This window comes from Salvia hispanica, chromosome 5, assembly GCF_029641045.1.
Source record: "Salvia hispanica isolate PSC_SH4W2 chromosome 5, Shi_PSC_v1, whole genome shotgun sequence".
Taxonomy (NCBI): domain Eukaryota; kingdom Viridiplantae; phylum Streptophyta; class Magnoliopsida; order Lamiales; family Lamiaceae; genus Salvia; species Salvia hispanica.
This window is the reverse complement of record NC_142696.1, coordinates 20,273,985-20,294,796: the sequence shown is the minus strand read 5'-3', so window position 1 is coordinate 20,294,796 and position 20,812 is coordinate 20,273,985. Positions and strand designations below refer to the sequence as shown.

Sequence of the window (20,812 nt, the reverse complement as noted above, 5' to 3'; positions counted from 1 at the left end):
ATTTACGCATACTGGTCAACAGGACAGGGTGACAGAAACAAGCAGAAACGAATTCCATGCATTTTTTAGAAACTTAATTAAAACTTGTAAACACATTAAGGAAAGTTTAGATCTAACAAAGCTAGGCAGATTCAAGCACTTAAGCAACAGAAATCAACATAAAACTACCAGATCTAGCTAACTAGGCAGAATGAAATCGTAAGCAAGCTGAAACACAAAATAAAACTACAATAAACTTCATTGCATTCAAAAGATGTTCCAACCAAAGTAACTACTAGAATCCAAGTTTAATGCAAGCAAAGCAAGTACTTAAGTTAAGAAATCTTAAAAACAAAGAAAATAAAAGATTGTTTGGCTCCTCGGAAACTGAAAATGGAAGAACTTTTGGAACTATGGCGGCTGGAATGATTCAGGCATGATGACTCCCCGCTGGCTGGTGGCCGGAATCTTCATGGCAGGCTGCTGGATTTAGAGAGTGGAACTTAAAACTAATGGAGCTATTCTCTCAAAAGTGATTTCAAAGTGATAAGTCAAAAGTGATAAATGTTAAGTCAAAAGTTTCTTTATGTTCAACTTCTATTTATAGGGTGGCTTGCCCTAATTTCTAGGGTTGCCTCTTCATGCGAAACGACAACTTTGTCCCTCTTTAGTAGGTGATTGTTCCAAGCAAGTCCTTCCTTCTCGTGTCCAGTTCCGTGTCATCCATCCTGGCCAGTTTGCACTTTTTCTGCCCATACTGGCCAGTTGCACACTTTTTTACTGCTTTTTCACGCCAATTCCTTCTGGTCCTTTCCTCCTGATTTAGTACCTCAACCTGCACACTTTAGCAACTACTTTGCAGATATTATCCAATAAAGCACGTTATACTGACCAGTAACCAAGGCTTAGAATGAGACTCATCAGAGCCCTTTGTTGAAAAAGTACTCCATGCTGAATAGCTCCGGGGGCTCACATATTGTAACACTCGGCTCTGCCTTCCCAATCTTCATGTCGAAGTTGCGCTCTATGTAGGCGCCGAGAAGGTGGCAGGTGTACATGTGGCGGGAAGGGTTGGCCGTCATCTGATGGCAGGCCTGGGCTAACCAATATCCAAGGTGAACCTTGATGCGTTTAGACATACACCAAGTAAAGTATAGCTCGGTGGTGGTGATGCTGGAGCTGGCCGTGCCCATCAGATTGTACCCGATGAATTCCTGGGCGAAACGTAGAAGATGGTCGGTGAGGTGGATCCCTTTTGATATGCTGGTCTTGAAAATTCCGCTCCTAGCGTGTGTCAAGTATTCCCAAGCAGTTTGTGGTGAGAATCCGGGTGAAAATTCCACTAACCCATTCTCACTCACATTTTATTATAAAACTAATATATAAAAGGACTCACGTATCACTAATTTTTTCGAAATACTTTAAAATTTTAAATGTTGACAAAATATAAGGGATGGAGGGAGTAATTACCTGGTTTTCTTTCCTTATTTATTGAGTATTGGTTAGGTTTAGCTAGAGAAAAGGAGATGTGAACATGTCTTGTCCTAATAAATTTATTTAATTAAATTTAACTCTTTCAAATTAAAGTCTTTTAAGAATATTAATCTGATTTATTATTCAAATTCAGATTACTTAATTCATTTGCTTACGCCACAACACCTGAAACATCTTCTTTTGCATGAAAACAAGAGTAGATGATATTCTTTTTGAATAAAAAAAAGGTTATATATTTTATCGGTTCTCAAAAAATTGACTAGTTTTTTTTATTTTGGGTTGTCCCTCAAAATTAGACAAGTCTAGATAAGGAAAGTTTTGAACAAACACACACTATTAATAATATGGACCATAATGCACTAACACTACTTTCACTACTTTTTCCCTTCTCACTTACTCCATCCGTTCCATGTTAATAGCTTCATTTTTCTTTGGTAAATTCCAAGTTAATTGAGTCATTTTTTACTATGACAAAAAAGTTATTATTCCTTTTACTTTATTCTCTCTTCATCTCTCTTACTTTAGTCACCATCCATTTAACACACTATTCTTAAACTCCGTGACAAAAAGAAATGTCTCTACTAATAAGAAATGAGAGGAGTACTTTTTCCTATCTGACTCTCTTACTTTTCCAATTCCACATTAAAACTTGTGCCGTATACAACTTTGTCAATTTTTGGAGGACGGATGGCACTAATTATTAGAAGAAAGAAATTTGATAAGAGTTACTCCATTCGTCCCTTATAATTTGTCACTATTTGACTCGGCGCAAATTTTAAGAAATGTAGTAACAGAAAGTGGGTTGAAAATGTGACTCCTACTTTTATATATTAGTTTTAAAATAAAATGTGAGTGAAATTGAGTTAGTGGAATGTGGGATTTATTAACAAATATAGTAAAAGTGAAAGGTGACAAATTTTAGGGATGGACGAAAATGAAAGTATGTGACAAATTTTCAGAGACGGATGAAGTACTCTGTTAATATATGAAGTTCGCAAAAAATATGGAGTAGTATATTTGGATGTTGGACGGATGGATTATTTATGTGACATTATTAGATGTCACGTTTTAGGTAAATAAACAACATTACAATTTATATTAAGCAATATTAGAGTTAAATTTTTATTGGTTGCAAAATAACCAAGTCAATAGTTTTACAATTTCTAGGTGGATTTTAGAGCCAAAAACAGAATTTGATAAAAATTTAAATTTTTTTAGTGGAATACTGATTCATGCTAATTTAGTAATCAAAATGCCACCCACAAGTGTATAAGATAAAGTAGCATGTAGCAAGTTAAAATTATCGATCCATGAAGACTAAGAGCCAGTTTGAGTACTACGATGCAATGTTTAACTAAGAATAAAGAACAAGTAAGCAAATTAAGGCAATTAACTAAGTAAAGCACATAAAAGATGGTTTTCACACAAATTAGGAAAGGCAGGGATATGGATCTGTTGGTATGGATCATGGGTGTCACCTATGGATCATGCTCATCTATTGGGTCTCATGTGTGGCTAGGAAAGTCGGGAAACTTGGTTAGACCCCCTCTCGGGTGCATCTAACACGTGGATCAATCTTTAATGTAAGGAGTCTCCTCCATACACTTCAAGATTGACTCCTAAGACCTACGGACCCAAGCCATCTCTCTAGCTATGCATATCTCGATCACATAAAACGCACGAAATTGTTGATTATTTAACAATCTAATCAAGCATTTCTCAATGGAAATAATTAGAACAAGATATATCAAATTGGTAGCTAAGCAATTAGATAATGAAAAAACCCAATAACCAACAAAACCAACACAAATGAGATAGATAAGCACAAATCAAGGTTTAACTCATGGATTCCATACAAACTTCACCAAATCCCTTAAGAAGTCTAGCTACTCATGATAGTAGTCAACACAAAAGAAAATACAAAAGAAACAAAGGAAAATATGGATGGAAAATGGAAATTAGAACTCCCTAAGGTGGAATTGATGTTGCGGAGAGTCTTCTTATTCAATCTCTTGAAGATGGAAGCCTCCTTGCCTTCAATCCTCTTGAATCTCTCGATTTCTATCTTGATTTTGCAGTGGGGGAAAGTTAGGGTTCGAAAATGAGTGAGAACCCTTTTATACTCGGAGTGAAAATCAGGATTAAGTGGACAATTATCCAAAACACCCGGCCGAGTGATCTGTAAGTGGAGAAACACCCGACCGGGTCTTCTCTCTGGAGCCCGAAACTTGGCTGCAAAACACCCGACAGGGTTTTCCAGGAAATGGATGATGCACTATTTATTAGCACTAAAAATATCTGCAAGCATACAGGGTAGATCTAGTATAGCTAAAGGTCAGTACCGAGATATCGAACACAGGGAATAAGATTGCAACTGACTACCATATACTAAGCATCATATACTATCTAGAGACACAGAGGTTTTGGGTTGATTTATTAAACTAGACAGAAAATAAATAAACAAATAAAAGAAAGCATAAAAACATATGATACAAAACAGACGTAAGAAAGTAGAATTTTAGGATTCAAAACACAATTGGCTTCCTTGAATTACGGTCTCTAGAGATATTAAGTCGGTCACTTAACTAGATTAAACCCCCTCCCGAGGTGAGAAATCCGTAGATTATGTGTAATAATTGAAGTCCCCTTCTAATTCTTAGACCTAATGTAACACCCCCTTACCCGATAATTTTAATAATCGAATAAATGATGTCACATTTTGGTACAAATCCTGACTCAACAGAAAAAAAAATAAAATATACACACTAAACAATCTAGATAACTCGTAACTATTTACAAATATGAATGTCTAACCAAAATTTTTGGAAGTAAAAGAAACATTTCACTTTCTAGACATGCCACGTCTAACATATTCAAAAGAATTACCAATGGAAAAGCGTTGACTAGAGATCTGACTTGAGCAACTGTGAAGAAAAAGAGCTAATTCGATCACCTAATCTGCAGGGGGGAAAAAGAAAAGAGTGAGCTTCAACAAGCCCAGTAGTATACCCACATTAGAGCTTAATTTCCAGAGTTAAGTAAACGTTAGGCAATCTATATATTTATAAAATTTATTACCATGAATTCTTCTATCTAGAATCAATATCCTTATATCGATATACATATGCTTACTTTTTTTTTTTTAAGGTAAACAACAATACATCTGACATTTATATCTTCCTTTCTTGATTGGCCTTTATATCCTCCTTTCTTGATTTTCTGGGACTTACAGAAGTCATAATCATATAATACTTCACTGATATATCCAGAACTATACAGTGATAATATACAGGTCATCACTCACATAGTTTTAACACAAGTGCACTTACCAAATCTATACATATTTATTCTTTACCAAAACCAACAACCATTTAAATTCCACATTCATATATTCGCCATTGATCTCAAAATATACCACATAATTAGTAATCACATATCCATTCATAAAATATATAAGACAGAGTTCAAAATAAAAAAAAATAAGCTAGCTAATTCCAGATAATCACACCAGTCATTCAATTAAACTCAAAGAATACGTTACAATCTTATTCAAATATCAGCGCATATACGGATAACAGATCACTGACATTTTCACATATACGAACAAATATAGCCCCTTAAGTGCTTCGTGACAGACTGGGGTACGCGGGCTAGATCAGAAACAGAGAGAATCAGATGCAGATGCGGATTTAGTCCTCGAGAGGACTCCGCTCCGACAACCCATTTAGGGTGCAGACAGATAATTCAGACCACCCATGAGGGTGCAGATCAGAGACAGAGATATCAGAGCCTGAGCCAGATCAGAGACCACCACTTAAGGTGCAGACAGATATTCAGATAATCACGATCCTTGCTTCGGTGATCCAGAAGACGAGTGATCACAGATAAAGCCAATTGTACCCACAGAAAGCACTCAAGCACAGGGCGTACACAGAGTCAAGCATACTCAATTTCATCTCAACACTTATATTAAAAAGTATCTCTAACAGAACACTTCAACAACTATTTGCATACCCTATCATATCAAATATACTGATTAAATTCCAATTCTCACAATACTATCACATATCCAAATATCACATATTTCCAGTCATAAGCAACATATACAAATCACATAATGCATCACCGATTAGTACACAATATTCTATATGCAATCAAGTAAACTTAATTCAGGAATTAAAGACCTAATGTAGAATACACTATTATATATGCAATTACGTAGACTTAATTCAGGAATTAAAATCCAATGAAGAGTATACTACCTCGAGCACAAAGAGTCTTGACATCGAAATCCTAGATTCCTGCTCCTCCTTGCCCGTGTTACGTTACAGGAGAGATAAGTCTAGCCTAGAGCTGTTAGAAAAACCGGCGTGTGTTTGAGCAGCGAAGCGGACTTGAGCCAGAGAGAGAAGAAGAAAGAAGAAAGAAGAATTGCCGGGGCAGTGCCGGAGGGAGATGACAGCGTCGCTGAGTGTGTGTGTATGAAAAAATGGAGGTTTTCTCCATGGGTGTCACTAAAGGTGTAGAAATGTGGTGGGGGGGGTGACTCCCGTAAGTTCCAGAAGGGAGAATAGGAATAAAAATCCTTTTCACTTCCCTCAACTCATTTTATAATAAAAATTAATCTTTCCTATTCTTTATTTCATTTTTCTTTTATCCTTTTTCAAAAACAAATCCTATACCTACAACTTAAGTATTGAAGTCTAAAATTTCATATAAACACACATTTCAGATCTTTTTATTTTACACACAACCCGACAGACTAAACTTCACTCACGGATACTTCTAATTTAATTCTAGACTTCTATAGCATTTAACTAATTTTAAATTTACGAATTTTCAGACCGTTACATCATCGAAAACCTCTAATCGAGGACTTTTCTCAAGAACGTACTAAAACTCTTTAAAACTCAATTCTTTGCTCGCATATCTTTTCTTACACTTATTTAAGACTATATTTTATTATTCCATAATTTATCAAATTGTCAAAATTTATTTTGTTAATTAATTCGAATTATTCGCTGAAAATCTTAATTCTAGCGATTTATAGCAACGGAATTTACTTTTCCGTCTAAGGTGGGTTTCGGGGCATTACACCTAACTCCTAAAAGATTGTAAGACCAATGACCTCACATGAAACCTCAACTCTCCCGTATTCTATTGAATTAAAGTGTGAATTATCTCTTGTCCAAGTCAATTATTTCGTCTCCCGAGTACTCTATTCAACTCTAGCATGTATTCAAAAGGTAGCTAATCAATTGAATATAGAAGGCACAAGGATAAATCAAATAACTGCAAGAGCTAACACGGAAAATCAATTGAATATCTTCACAAAAAAGATGTTCTACTCATAGACAAGTAAATACACTAATTAAAGTACAAGACATGAAAGAAATTGATAAAACCCAAGGTTGAATCTTCAATCTTCAGCCTTCTCTTGCCTGGATCTGCAGAGCTCCGCTCCAATGGAAGATGGATGGTTATGTGTGGAATATGGTATGGATGGATGAATGTATAGAGAGGGGGAAGGATTGCAGGCTCTGAGATAAAGATTATGAATTAGGTTAGAGGTATTTATAGGTTGGATAAAAGGTTTATTTTGATAATTTTCGTGGCCTACAAGATATGGAGAGAGATTTGGCTTCACAATATAATAATTTATTTTCTCCCGTCAATTTCCGCCAGCTTTGGCTGCACTGCGCAACGCAACGTTCGTAGAATAGTCATAACTTTCTCCACAGAACTCCGATTGAGACGTGAGAAATATCCACGCGAAGCTCTTTCGAAGACGAAGAGAATGGCATGTAGTAAGCACTGATTGAACTTCAAAATCTAGGGAGAATGGGCACGAACAGAGGCTGCTGCACTTTGGCCTTTTTTCACCTTTTTCTATCTTTTTCTATCATTTATCAACAAACACATCAAAAATACCAAATGTATAACATATGCAATTTAAGAACATAATTTGCATGATTGACGTTTAAAACGAGTCAAATCTAGCCCTTAAAAACATGCAAAATCCGTGTTTGTCAATGGAAAACACCGGGTCGGGTTTCTTCTCTGGAATCCACCTCAAGAATCAGCTTCGGCTCGTTTCAACCTGTTTTCATCACAAAACTACGACAAACCCATTAACTCACCTAATTAGTGTATATATGGTGAAAAACCTATATTAAACACCTTAAATCATCAAAAGCACTATTTAATCACCAATAAAACAATCCTAAACTATGAGTTTGTCAAATACTTCTTTTTATAATATGTATTGACCAACAATATATTTGTACAATTCACTAGACGAACATAGTATTTTTCCAGCTTGTAATACGGGACCATAAGCTCTCCGAACGGGCGGAAGGGGCCAACCACTAAGGTTGAGCAAAATACTCGAATATCCGATCCCAACCAAAGCGAAATTTAAAATTTGATTCAAGTTTCTTTGGATTTCAGTTTGATTTGAATTAAATTTTTTGGCAAATTTTGATTTTTCATTTATATTTGTTCATATGTATAGAAACCGAAAACTTGAATATAATTTTAATATACATACCTAAAACAAACTCTTCATGTGTTGGTGAGGGGCTTAGTTATAAAAAAAAATATTTGATTTTTATGATATTTAGCTATTACGAAGATTATACTTGTTTAGATATGTTAATTAGTAGATAAAATAAACTCTCCTTCGTTCGCTAATAAATGTTCTAATTTTGACTGATACGGGTTTTAAAAAATTGTTTGACTTTATAAAATGAAATGGAAAAAAAATTAGTGGAAGGTGGATCCTACTTTTACATATTGATGGTACAATAAAATGTGAGTGAAATGAGTTAGTGGAATGAAGAGACCACTTATCAAAAAAAAGCAAAAGTGAAATAAGATATTTATTAGTGGACGGAAGAAAAAAAAGGATATTTAATGGTGGATGGAGGGAGCACTAATACTTTTATGTACATTATAGAAAATTAAATATATTTGTGCAATTTAGATTTTTAGGGTTTAATTTTTTAGTTAAGATTTTATAGATATATTTGTTCAAATTAGATTTTTCGGTTCAGATCAGATCTTTGTAGTTCTGAATTTAGTTTTTGAATGTTTCGGTTTGATTTTAATTTTTATAAAATTTCAAATTTTTAATTAAGAACGGTTTAAACAAATCGAACCAAAAGTTGAATGATCACCAAATCGAACCAAAAATTGAATGATCTCCCGCTAATGACACCCCCACCCACAATCTGCCACTTACAACCAAACATCTTATCTATGTCTGATGTCCAAATTAAAATAATGATAAAAATTGAATAAAAAGATCATTCTAAAAACTAGTTGGAGAGAAGGTTAAATGGATCACTAGTTACTAAAAATTGGATGTCTTATCAAACATGTCAACTTAGATCAGATTGCTGTGAGAAGTTATCAAGTACACTCATTACATTCCAAAAAGTTTATCATTTATGTATATCCGTCTATCTAGGCATAAATAATGCATGTAAGTATTAAACGAAGAGAAAAAAAGAATTAAGTATTTAATTGGAGAGAGAAAAAATAATTGATTGTATTAATTGAAAATAGAAAGTTATCAAAAATTGAAACATTTCACTTTAGTTGAGATAATCTAAAAAAAAAAAGTATATCATCATGCCACTTGGTGTGTATAGATGATTGAACATTTTCTCAAGAGGAAGTAGCTAAGAAACAATTTAAGACTATCGATCTTTGTTACTTAACAAAAATAGAGAGGAGAGTAAAGAGGCTATTACAAAATACTGAAATAGTGATGCTGAGTATAATCATAAACGAAATAGAGAGAATTCGGAATAAGGGGTTATATTCGCTGACCTTTCGAAATTGAGGATTAAATTCGTCGACCTTTCGGAATATAGGATCGAGACATGCATATTTTTCGAAATAAGGGATTTTGAGTTTTTTTTCTTTTTCCACTTCTTTTTCTTATTATTTCACTCATAATATTTATTAATTGACCAAACCACCCTCAAATTTGATCCCCAATCCCGACAAAAAATCGTGAAATTCTGCAAGCCAGTTCTGCCGCTTCCAAATTCCAATCTCCTCCTCCCCCTTCCCCTTCGCCTCCACCCTACTCCGTATTGTTGAAAAAATCATCTCCTGTATCAATCCTTTGCTATACGAAAAGTATACTCCTCTTCAATTCACACTTCTCTTGCAGTCTTACACCAAATTTGTATATTGTTGTATTTTTTCTCTGTATAGCTCTTGAACCCAAGAAGTTTTGCTTTCTTCAATTGTCTTTAGTAGCCGTATTTTTCGCTGCACATCGCGACAAGAATTTGCTTGATCGACACTTCCAAGAAGGTAGTAAAACCAGAATTTGCTAATTGATTTGAAAAAAGTCTAATTTTTTAAAATGTCAGCAAACTAATAAATTGCAGCCATAGCTAGATTCTGAAAACGAAGCCTAAAAAATCTATACAAGCAATTTGAAGAAGAAAACATTCTGAAAACTACACTTAAAAAATCTATAAGCAATTTGAAGAAGAAAACGCTACGAACGCTACAAAATTGAGGAAGTAAAAAAGCAAAAGTTATATCTGAATCAATACCTCAAAAAAGATACAGTAACTGTGAATTGTCAAATCCATTTTTGCAAGACTCAAACTTTTTGAGATTAAAACAGAATAACTGGGAATTGAGTAAGGAGGAGAGGCGGTGAAGGGGAGGGCCGAGGAGGAGGGTGGAGGAGGCAGAAATTTAATCCCATCGCGCGACTGTTTTTTTTTTTGGATCAAATTTGAGGGGTGGTTTGGTCAATTAATAAATATTATGAGTGAAATAATAAGAAAAAAGAAGTGAAAAAAGAAAATAAAAGCAAAATCCCTTTTTTCGAAAAATATGCATGTCTCGATCCTATATTTCAAAAGGTCTACGAATTTAATCCTCAATTTCAAAAGGTCGGCGAATATAACCCCTTATTCCGAATTCTCTCAATGAAATAAGGTGAAATAGAAATAAATAGTTTAGATACAATACAAAAATGTAAAAAAATAGCAAAAATATCCATAAAATTAACCCCTAATTTTGTTTGTCTTCTATATTTTGGTATATTATAAATTAGTCAAATAAATATCTTTATAATCTAACTAATCCTATTTGCTTAGCGAAAATCATGTATTTTACTAATATATTGCATTTTAAATAAAATGATAATAATAATACTACTCCATCTAGTGAACCAAGAATCTACGGGCTAATGATTAATTAAACGATTGGGCTTTAGGCCCACACGAACAAAATTGTGGCAACACAAAATCTAGCTACCCTATATTCACACCTATAAATTCAGTAATTATAGGCCCAAACATAAATGCCCCAACCTTTTTAATTCCCAGCGAAACACACCAATCTACAACAGCCGCCGCCTCAGCCAGTTCGTCGACTCCCCCGCGCCGTGCTATCTCTTCTACTCTGCTTCAACTCAGCCACATAGCCCTAATTTTCTGTCCATAAGGTCAATTTTTCTTAATTGATATTGCACCTTCTTCTTCCCAATTCAGTCGTCTCTAAGTGTGGTCTGCAAGTTTTCTCATTTATCCTGATTTCGAATTTATGTATCTAAAAATTAGAATGATAAGATTTATGAGGTATTGATGTTTGATATATTGTTTGTTTTTATTAATTGTGAAGTGTAGAAATCTATTGGAAATTAACAGTCCCTCTTAGAGGAAAAGTGGCAACTTTCCCCAACTTTCCCCAAAACTCTGCTTTTTATGTTTAGTATAGATTACCGCCGGTGCAGTTGCAGTTGCAGTTGCTATCATCGAGTTTTTTGTTTCTAAGTAAATTACTTTATGGAATCAGGAAGATTTATAATTGGGATACTGTAGCTTGTCGCCCCCAAATTCTTGCCTAAACACCTACAAGGCACATCTTTTGTCCATGCCATCTCTAATTAACCACAGGCTATATATTGTGTGGTCATGAGAATCAGATGAACTGCGTCCGATAATCCCCTGTTTAGCTAACACTTTTGGGGGTCTCTGCAGCCTAAATTTCTTAATAGATCATGTAGCATTCTGATATGTTTTATGAATCAGCAAATGCCTGATACAAGTAGAGTTCAGGTATATACAAAAATTGTAGGTATGAATATTATGATTGCTGATTTGTAGTCTGCATCTGTTACATGTGGAGGTTCATTGTACTGATATATTGTGTGATATAAAGGCTAGAGCTTTAGAATCAAGTACTCAGTTGCTTCCTCAAATTAAAGACATAGTTTTGACTTTACGTTAGTCACATTGCTAAGAAATGAGGATTCAAAATTCACTCTGTTAATTTCTCTCCATCTTAACCGAGGCTCAAACACTTTTTTCAGATGGCAACTCACGAGGCTGATGGAAATTCCATTTCTCCATCTCGTATAGAATCACCTGAACTAGCAGCCATGCAGGAGAAAGCTCACAAGGGTTCTTCAAGTTCTGGATCCAAGGTATTTTGATGTACCATTAACTCATTTTGTTGGAACATCTACTTTCTGTTTTAATTTTAATTGCATGCTGCAAGTGCCCCATTAAAAATTCTGAAGTAGCTGTTTTTTATTTTAAATAAATTAATGTGATATTGTTTCCTTTTTGCTTGATGGTTTATCTTACTAATATGAAGATATATTTTTCTGGGTTTGTTTATTGAACTTTTCTCATATTGTGGATTTCGGAGCTTTTATATATTTAATGTTGGTGACTGATCGGAGAAGTTTCTCAATTCACCCCAGAATACTGGCTAGTAGGTCTGCTTGTATTTATGACAAATAAATTATTTCAATGCCAACTATATTCAGCATTTTTGACCGCTAGGTTTTGATATTCCATATAAAAATCATACTTGTCTCGAGAATGCTTGTTTCTCTATGATGCTTTGAAAACTAGAATGACAGTTGATAATCTTTTTCAGAGTACTATAGTTTGCCAAAAGACTAGATGAGTTTATAGCAGTGGAGGGAAAAGAAAAGTTTAATATGAGAAAAATATTTTATTTTGGAAGCCAATTGGAGGTCCACGCATCCATCTATTTCCATGTCACATATGGAAAGTTACAAAAAAATTTTGTTACATCTTGTTGTGCTGTTTCTTTTTATTCATTGGAAAGATCAGTTGGAGAGTGAATTTCTCAGTTTGTCTGTTTTTTATATGTTGCCTAATGTTACATATATTAAACTTCACTTTTTGCAGCATGAATCTCGTGAACATGCAAGAGATAGGGAAAGGGAGTCTAAAAGCAGAGACAGGGAGAGGGAAAGAGGTAGTAGAGACAAAGATAGAGACAGGGACAAAGAGAGGAATAGGGATCGGGAAAGGGAGAGGGGTAGAGACAGAGACGGGGAAAGGGAACGGGATAAGGATCGTGATCGACATCACCGAGATCGCCACAGAGATCGAAGTGAGAGAAGGGAGAGGACCAGAGATAGGGGTGATGAGGATGACTACTACCGAAGCAGAGACTATGACAGGTGAGAAAAGTGCAACTTTCTATATCTTTCTACCAACAGTGGTCATTTATTAGTTACTGGTAAGGACTTAAAGTAAAATATTCTAAACTCAGACGGAAAGATTATGATAAAGATAGGGAAGAAAGGCACCGACACAGATCCAGGTCTCGTTCAAGGGCTAAATCTGAGCACAGATCAAGATCGCGGTCCCGTTCACGTTCTAAAAGGTAATTTGTGATGCTGCTCTTCTCTTGTTCTTTATCTTTTGGGACTTTCAGATCTGAAAGTGCCTCTGTACTCAGTGCTTCAATTTGCAAAAGGAAATCCATCAAATTTGCAGAATGCTAGTATTTCTTAATTTCGAACTTTACATTGAGAAAAGAAAAGTACTACTCCCTCCGTCCCACCCAAAGTGGAACATTTCCTTTTTGGCACAGGATTATATGTAGTGTTGTTTTGTGAGTTAAGCGGAGAGATGATAAATTAAGAGTGAGAAAAAGTAGAGAGAATGACATTTCTATTTTAAGAAATGTGTCATTTAGGGTGGGACTCCCAAAAAAGGAAAATGTGTCACTTAGGGCGGGACGGAGGGAGTATTAAATTACTCTGATTTTACCAGTTTATCTTTTGCTGATTGAGGAAAAAAATCATAGAATACCGTGTCATTGGTAGTAATACACATTGTGTTTGATGCTTATAGTAAAATTTGTCAAGTAAACGTAAAAGATTTCATGCATTTAACATATAGCATTGGCCTCACCTACTTTGTCTTTGGAGAAAAATGAAAACAATCGTAGTATTAAGAGACAAGGTTGGATGCTTTAGTTACATAGCTGTCTTAAACGCCGTTGTTGCTTGGATATGTTATGATAGCATTATACTCCCTCCGTCCCAGATAATTTGTACCATTTTTCCATTTCGGTCCGTCCCACATAATTTGTCCCATTTCATTTTTACCAGTTTTGGTAGTGGACCCCATATTCAACTAAGTCACTCCTACTCACATTTTATTATAAAACTAATATATAAAAGTAGGATCCACATTCCACTAACCTTTTCAACTCACTTTTCATTACATTTCTTAAAACCCGTGCCCGGTCAAAGAGAGACGAATCATCCGGGACGGAGGGAGTATTCATTTCGAACTCTCAGTAGCCTATATTCATTATTTAGAGCATGTAATTGACCTGACATGCTACTGGTTTATATATTGTTTGAAAATGTTATTCTTCCGAGCAGTATTTTGGGAGATTTTAAAGTGATTATGTTTGTATTTCTTAACTCTTTCTAGATAAGGCAGCTCCACCTGAATTGTTTTTTACTAATATGATTTCTACTTCAAGGTCATATCTGCTCTGCTGCCCTTCTATAATACCTGAATTAATTAATTTGGGTTCAATTACTCATGAAAGTTATGTTATTGGTCTAAATCGAACTATTGCTCCCACATGTTTTGCTTGTCTCTGGCATTAATATTGTACTCTACAGCAAAAGGATGAGTGGTTTTGACATGGCTCCTGCTACCTTGCTTCCAAATACTGCTGCTGCTATAGCAGGTACAGCCAAACACTTATTCTACAATTTTATTGATGATAACTATTGTACTCTCTTTTTTGTGATTTAGTGTGGAATGGTCATACCAAAAAAATGGTTTCATTTTGGTAAGCGTACTCAGTCCTTCAATTGCACATCACAATTTGGAGTAGTAGTCCCTAAAATCGACAGTTCACTTTGTTGTTATTTAATTATTTGCTTGGTGATGGAACTGAGAGAGTTTTGGTTTCTTGTTGTGTTTGTGTTTGTTTGTTTGTTTTGTATGTGCTATGTAATGTTCTAAGAAGGCAATGTTGGGCCACTAGCCCCACTGTGCTGACAATGGGCGTGAGCCGACTTCTGTAGCTTTTATGTACAAGGAAGAATGATTACAGGTCTTGTCCATCTCTAACCAGGATTGCATGTCTGGTAGCTTTTACAGAATTATAATAGATGTTAGAGTTCTTTTGTAAATCGATAGCCTGTATCAGATCATAATCATGGAAAAGTATATATTAACTAATATAAACTCTGGCACCTGTAACTTTAGAATAGACTGCCTTTTTATGTTTGATGTAACTTGATGTAGCATTCACAGGTCAGCTTCCTGGAGCCACCCCCACAATTCCTGGAATGTTCCCCAGTATGTTACCTTTGCCAGGAGGACAGGTTCTCTTACTTTTGCCTCTAGCATTCGTTGTAGCTCACTAGCTCTTTAATATAGCTTCTAAAGACGTATCTTAAATCTGATTGCAGTTTGGAGCCCTCCCTGTTATGCCAGTGCAGGCAATGACTCAGCAGGTCTCTTTATATTGCTTTATGTATTGTGTTAATTCTTAATACGTAAATATGAGAAGTCCTTAAAGAAATTTTGTTTTGTCAGGCTACCAGGCATGCTCGCAGGGTCTATGTTGGTGGTCTTCCGCCAACTGCTAATGAACAGGTGATACTAAGTTCTATCTCAATTTCTCCATAGTTTTCGTATTGTATCCGTTCCTAGATATGACACTAGTTAGATGGCTTAATGCCTAATATTTTCTATTTTAGTCTATTTTCTATTTTAGTCTGACCCTTTTGCAACCAGTTTATGAATGTTATGATTCTTCCCTTGCTGTTATTTGCAAGTGCATGGAGTGGTTATGTTGATACATCATATCCACAGTTTTCTTTGAAATTAGAGGGCCATATTTTCAATCTTTTAAACAAAGTCCTGTCGTTCTCACGGCCTTTGCTGTTAATCCCTGAGTTGTCTATTTCTTTTCTTGCTTGTATGTATTTTATTTCAATGTTCTGTATGATCAGCTAAGAATTTCATTTTCATGTTCTCCTTGTGCAGTCTGTGGCAACGTTCTTTAGTCATGTTATGTCAGCAATTGGAGGAAATACTGCTGGTCCAGGTAACATCTCTACACTGTTATAAATCCTTTGGTCATCCATGTATCTATGAGAGAGTTTATTAATCATTCATACCGTTCCTTTTCATTATTCAGGAGATGCTGTGGTAAATGTTTACATTAACCATGAAAAGAAATTTGCTTTTGTGGAGATGAGATCAGTTGAAGAGGCTAGCAATGCAATGGCTTTAGATGGCATTATTTTTGAGGTAGCAACTGATCTTACTGCTTGTGGAAATTGAAGTTTACTTGATTCTGAGTTAGTTATTGTTTGTGCTGAAATGACAATTGCATCATTTGGTAGTATGCTTTTGAAAGTAATTTCTGCTTTATTATTCAGGGTGCCCCAGTTAAAGTTAGAAGACCGAGTGACTATAACCCCTCGCTTGCTGCCACTCTGGGCCCCAGTCAACCTAATCCCAATCTGAATCTTGCAGCTGTTGGGTTAACACCAGGATCTGCTGGGGGGCTTGAAGGCCCTGACCGCATATTTGTTGGTGGGTTGCCGTATTATTTCACAGAGTCGCAAATCAGGGAGCTGCTCGAATCCTTTGGACCACTTCGGGGTTTTGATCTGGTTAAAGATAGAGAAACAGGGAACTCCAAAGGCTATGCATTTTGTGTTTACCAGGACTTATCTGTTACAGATATTGCTTGTGCAGCTCTTAATGGGATAAAGATGGGTGATAAAACGCTCACTGTTAGGCGTGCTAATCAAGGTACAACACAGCCTAAACCTGAGCAGGAGAGCGTGCTATTACATGCGCAACAACAAATTGCATTACAGGTAATGATACTCATGATCCTCAAGGCCGTTGATTTCAAATGTGTTTGATAGGTGCAGTTGTTGAAACTTGAAATGATGTCATTTCTTTTGCAGAGGCTCATGTTAGCACCTAATATTGAACCGGTTACAAAGGTTGTTTGCTTAACAAATGTGGTTACCCCTGATGAGCTCATGAATGACGATGATTATGAAGATATACTTGAAGACATGAGAACTGAATGTGGGAAGTTTGGTTAGTAATCTTAGCTCCTCTGCTTCTAAATTTACCTTTGCTCTATTTTCTCAGTTTTAATTATGTTTTTGTGGGCTGTGCTCGCCTTATACATTTTTTTTGCAACTCCTTGCTCTGCTACACGGAACATTCTACACACACGTACACCCTACTTTGTAACACCAAATGCTGCTGATATACATTATTTAGTTATTAAAACGATGGTTCTGACTTTTGCATAAAAAATTTGCAGGTATGTTGGTGAACTTAGTAATCCCTCGTCCAGTTGCTGGTGTAGAAAATGCACCAGGAGTAGGGAAGGTTTGTTGTTAAGCATCCTTTGATTCCACTAGAAGAGATATATATTAGCCTGCAATCATATATTTTGTAACTGGTGATGTATAGGTCTATTTGGAATACGCGGACACTGAAAGTGCTGTAAAAGCTCGGCAAGGACTGAATGGAAGGAAATTCGGTGGAAATGAGGTTGTTGCAGTTTTCTACCCAGAAGATAAGTTTTCAGAGGGAGATTACAGCGGATAGTTCCCTCTTGTAGGAAGTTATCTTATACGGATAGTTCCCTCTTGTGGTTATGTTCTGCGCTTCTAACTATGTCTATTATGTGATATGGTGTTATGATTTTTATAGGATGTTTCCTAGTCTACTCTTGCTACCTTGTTTCTTACATCCACTGAGACTCTATTCATCAAAGTTGCTTAACAATTAATAGAACTTCATTGTCCATGATAAATAGTTATATTTGGTTTCGTCTGTCAAAATTAGTTTTTTATTTGATTAAAGTCTAAAATTGGTCTTAAACATATGGTCATTTTTCCTTTTTGGTCTTAAACTTTATCTTTTGGATATTTTGGTCCTGCACATATGAAAATTTGATCATTTTGGTCTTCCGTCAATAGTTTCGTTAAAAACTAATGGTCAATGCCGATTTTGGTCTTCCGTCATTTTGGTCTTAATTCTGATTTTTAAGTCACTACTTAATCTCCTAATTAATCTCTTAATTCTTTCTTCTTCGTTTCTCTAATCTTTCATCTTTTTAAGTCACTCTCAGATGATCATGAGAGTGTGTACGCTATGGTCACCATGAGGCTCCCTAGTTTAAGGCACAGTTGATACAGCCTTCGGTGGAAGAGTAACATTACAGGGGTTAACCTAGCCTCGCGACAAGGGACACGAGTCTACTGTGGCAAAACCCTCCCCATAGGTTGGAATCGAAGGGGCATAAGATAGGAGCAAGTTGGTCCACTATAAAGCATTCAAACCTCAATTTCAAATAACAAATTTTAGACATTGGTAATCCAGAATAACTACACATTATTCACAAAAAATATACTTCCTCTTAAAAAATAGTTTTATCATTTTGCGTTGCTCCACAATTCTAAGTATGAAAAGTTTTTAACTACACTATTCATTAATACGCTAGTAGGAGTACTACAATCACTATCTTTTTCCCATTTGTCTTACTTTTTCTCATCTATCTCTTACTTTACCATTTGCACAATAAAACTCGTGTCATTTACAAGTTTACTATTTTTTAAGGACGGACGTGAATATTAAAATAACTAAACATTACTAGTAAACTAATTCAAAGTTTGTAACTAAACAAATGGGATAATATTATTTAAATGATGTAGTTTAGTTAAATTATGATCTGTTTCATGATATGTGAAATTGGAATATTAATTATAAATAATTCAATTTTTCTTAATTATCACATCCGTGCAAGAGGTGGGCGATATCATTTACAAGTTTGTCTATTTTTCTTAATTATCACGTTAAAATTTGTGTCATTACAAGTTTGTCTATTTTTAAAGGATGGATTAGATGTTAGGATTAGTATACTGAAAAGCATATTTCAAGCATGTTGCGCGGATAGAATTGCTTGTATACCATATATTCTACAATCCACTTTTAACCTAAAGTGAGAAGAAGTAATTTTATCGCATTGATGTTTGCTTGTGCATTTATAAGATGTTTCTCAAACATTTAAATGTATAAGAAGCAAATAAGTCTCATTCTTCTACATAGTAGACTGGTCGTGAACGACATTCACAGAAGGTGACGCAGTTGGTCCTTTGTAGAAGAGAAATAGAATTTCACAACCTAGATAGGCTTTGGCTACCTATCGTGAAAGGTTGCAATGTCAGCCCGCATGTTTCCTTACCTTAGGAAATAAACGACACTGGTGTGGTATAACACTGAAGGATCTAACAGTTGAGATAAGTCTTTCTTGTCATTTACCGAAAGACGAGGTCTCGGTGATTGTTATTTCTTAATCATTGTTGATATAACATTGAGCATACGATATTGATTATGCACTACTTTGATTTATCAAATGGTGCGGATTTTTCGCAATCCAGGAATCCTGATATCTTGGGTAGTGGTGCTCAATGTCTAGAGGTTCTAGTATTGTTATTGCAATGAATCATGTGTTGGGTGAGTCCAGTTTGATAATATCCTCATGATGTGTTCGAAAAAGGTTTAATTATCCAGAAACCCGGCCGATTGGAATTTATTCCAGAATAATAAATTAAGATTTTGAACTAGACAACTCTTGGAAAAAGATTTTAATTAATTAAAGTCAAATAGCAGACTTAAATTAATTAATGGATATTTATATCTTAAACACGAGAGATAATAAATTAAAGAGGTAAAGTAAAGCCCGGATTACTCGTAATTTTGGATTGGACGGACAGTCAATATTATTATACTATAGTGGATGATAATAATATTCTGTTTGGACTTGTATTAAATTGAGGCTCAAATTAATTAGTAAAAGTCCAACAGGTTTGGCCCAAGTCCAACCTCCATGGATCTCTAATCTGGCTCATCATAACTCCAGATAAAAGGAGATTAGAAAGGATACTAATGGAGAATTAACTCTAAAATTTCGTTCCTCTCTCTGGAGTGAACGTGATTTTCAGTTCTCTCCATAACAGAAAACCTGTCTTCTTTCTAATCAAGTCCTTTTCGATTCTGACAAGCTTTGTCCACCCAAAGGTCATAATCTGAGTTCGGGATACAGATTAGAAGGTTTGTGGTTGAGTACGAAGATCATCACGTGGAGAAGGCGCAAGCAATCTCGATTCTTTGGAGAATCAGATCGGTAGTTCTAAACCGTAGGAAATTCATGAATTAGGGTTTTAATTCCTTTTACATGAATTATTTGTGTTCTTGTATGCAATTTTGTGTTTAACATGTGAATCAATTAATCCCATAATCGGTCAAATAAATCTGTAGATCTGATTTATTTGTATATGCATGACTTTCGTTGTGCAAGGGGTACCAATCCCCAGCATGAGAGTGTTAAAATAACTAAATATTAATAGTAAACTAATTCGAAGTTTGACTAACAAAAAAATGGGTCTTTAAATTATGAAATTTGCCAAATTTCGATCTGTGTCATGACCTTTGAAATTATAAATAAAAAAAATTTCAATTTTTCCTAATTATCACATCCATGCCAGTGGCGGCCCTACGTGGGCGCATGAGAGGGGTCCTTGGAACCCCCAACCATTTGTGTTTTTACTACTCCATCTACTACTTCATCCATCCCTGAAAAATATGAACTTTCTTATTAGTCCGTCCTTAAAAATTATTATGAACTTTCTAATTTTGGAATATTTAAACAACACATAACCTTTACATATCATTTTATTTACAACTTATACAATTACATTACACTACTAATCAATGTTTTAAAAATCGGACCGACAAGTGAACCGGCGACGAAGCTACTTGTTCACGGTTCAACTGGTCGGACCGTTTTACTGTAGCATATATAATTAAATATATATTATATAAATATATCAAATTTATTATATAATAAAATGTAGTTTTGATCAAATTCATATATAATTTAGTGAAAAATAAAATATTATTAAACTTAATTGAGGATAAGTATAATTAAATTTTGAAGAAATATAAATATAAAT

General features: G+C 35.1%; 1 protein-coding gene and 1 long non-coding RNA gene across 2 annotated transcripts; one reads left to right on the top strand and one right to left on the bottom strand.

Moving 5' to 3' along the window:
• Positions 1-3,275: 3,275 nt before the first annotated feature.
• On the bottom strand, positions 3,276-6,029 carry LOC125200248 (uncharacterized). The gene is made up of 2 exons (XR_016130551.1): positions 5,736-6,029; positions 3,276-4,431 (listed from the first exon to the last, which is right to left on the bottom strand). It is a non-coding gene; the product is annotated as an uncharacterized LOC125200248 (long non-coding RNA).
• Positions 6,030-10,819: 4,790 nt separating this feature from the next.
• Positions 10,820-17,610, top strand: LOC125188841 (splicing factor U2af large subunit A-like). The gene is made up of 14 exons (XM_089058885.1): positions 10,820-10,957; positions 11,825-11,938; positions 12,678-12,955; positions 13,048-13,161; positions 14,423-14,490; positions 15,066-15,136; positions 15,224-15,268; positions 15,351-15,410; positions 15,804-15,864; positions 15,958-16,070; positions 16,202-16,648; positions 16,742-16,880; positions 17,113-17,180; positions 17,265-17,610. Exons 2-14 carry the CDS (start codon positions 11,825-11,827, stop codon positions 17,400-17,402), a joined length of 1,716 nt encoding a protein of 571 aa, XP_088915011.1. The 5' UTR covers positions 10,820-10,957; the 3' UTR covers positions 17,403-17,610.
• Positions 17,611-20,812: the final 3,202 nt, after the last annotated feature.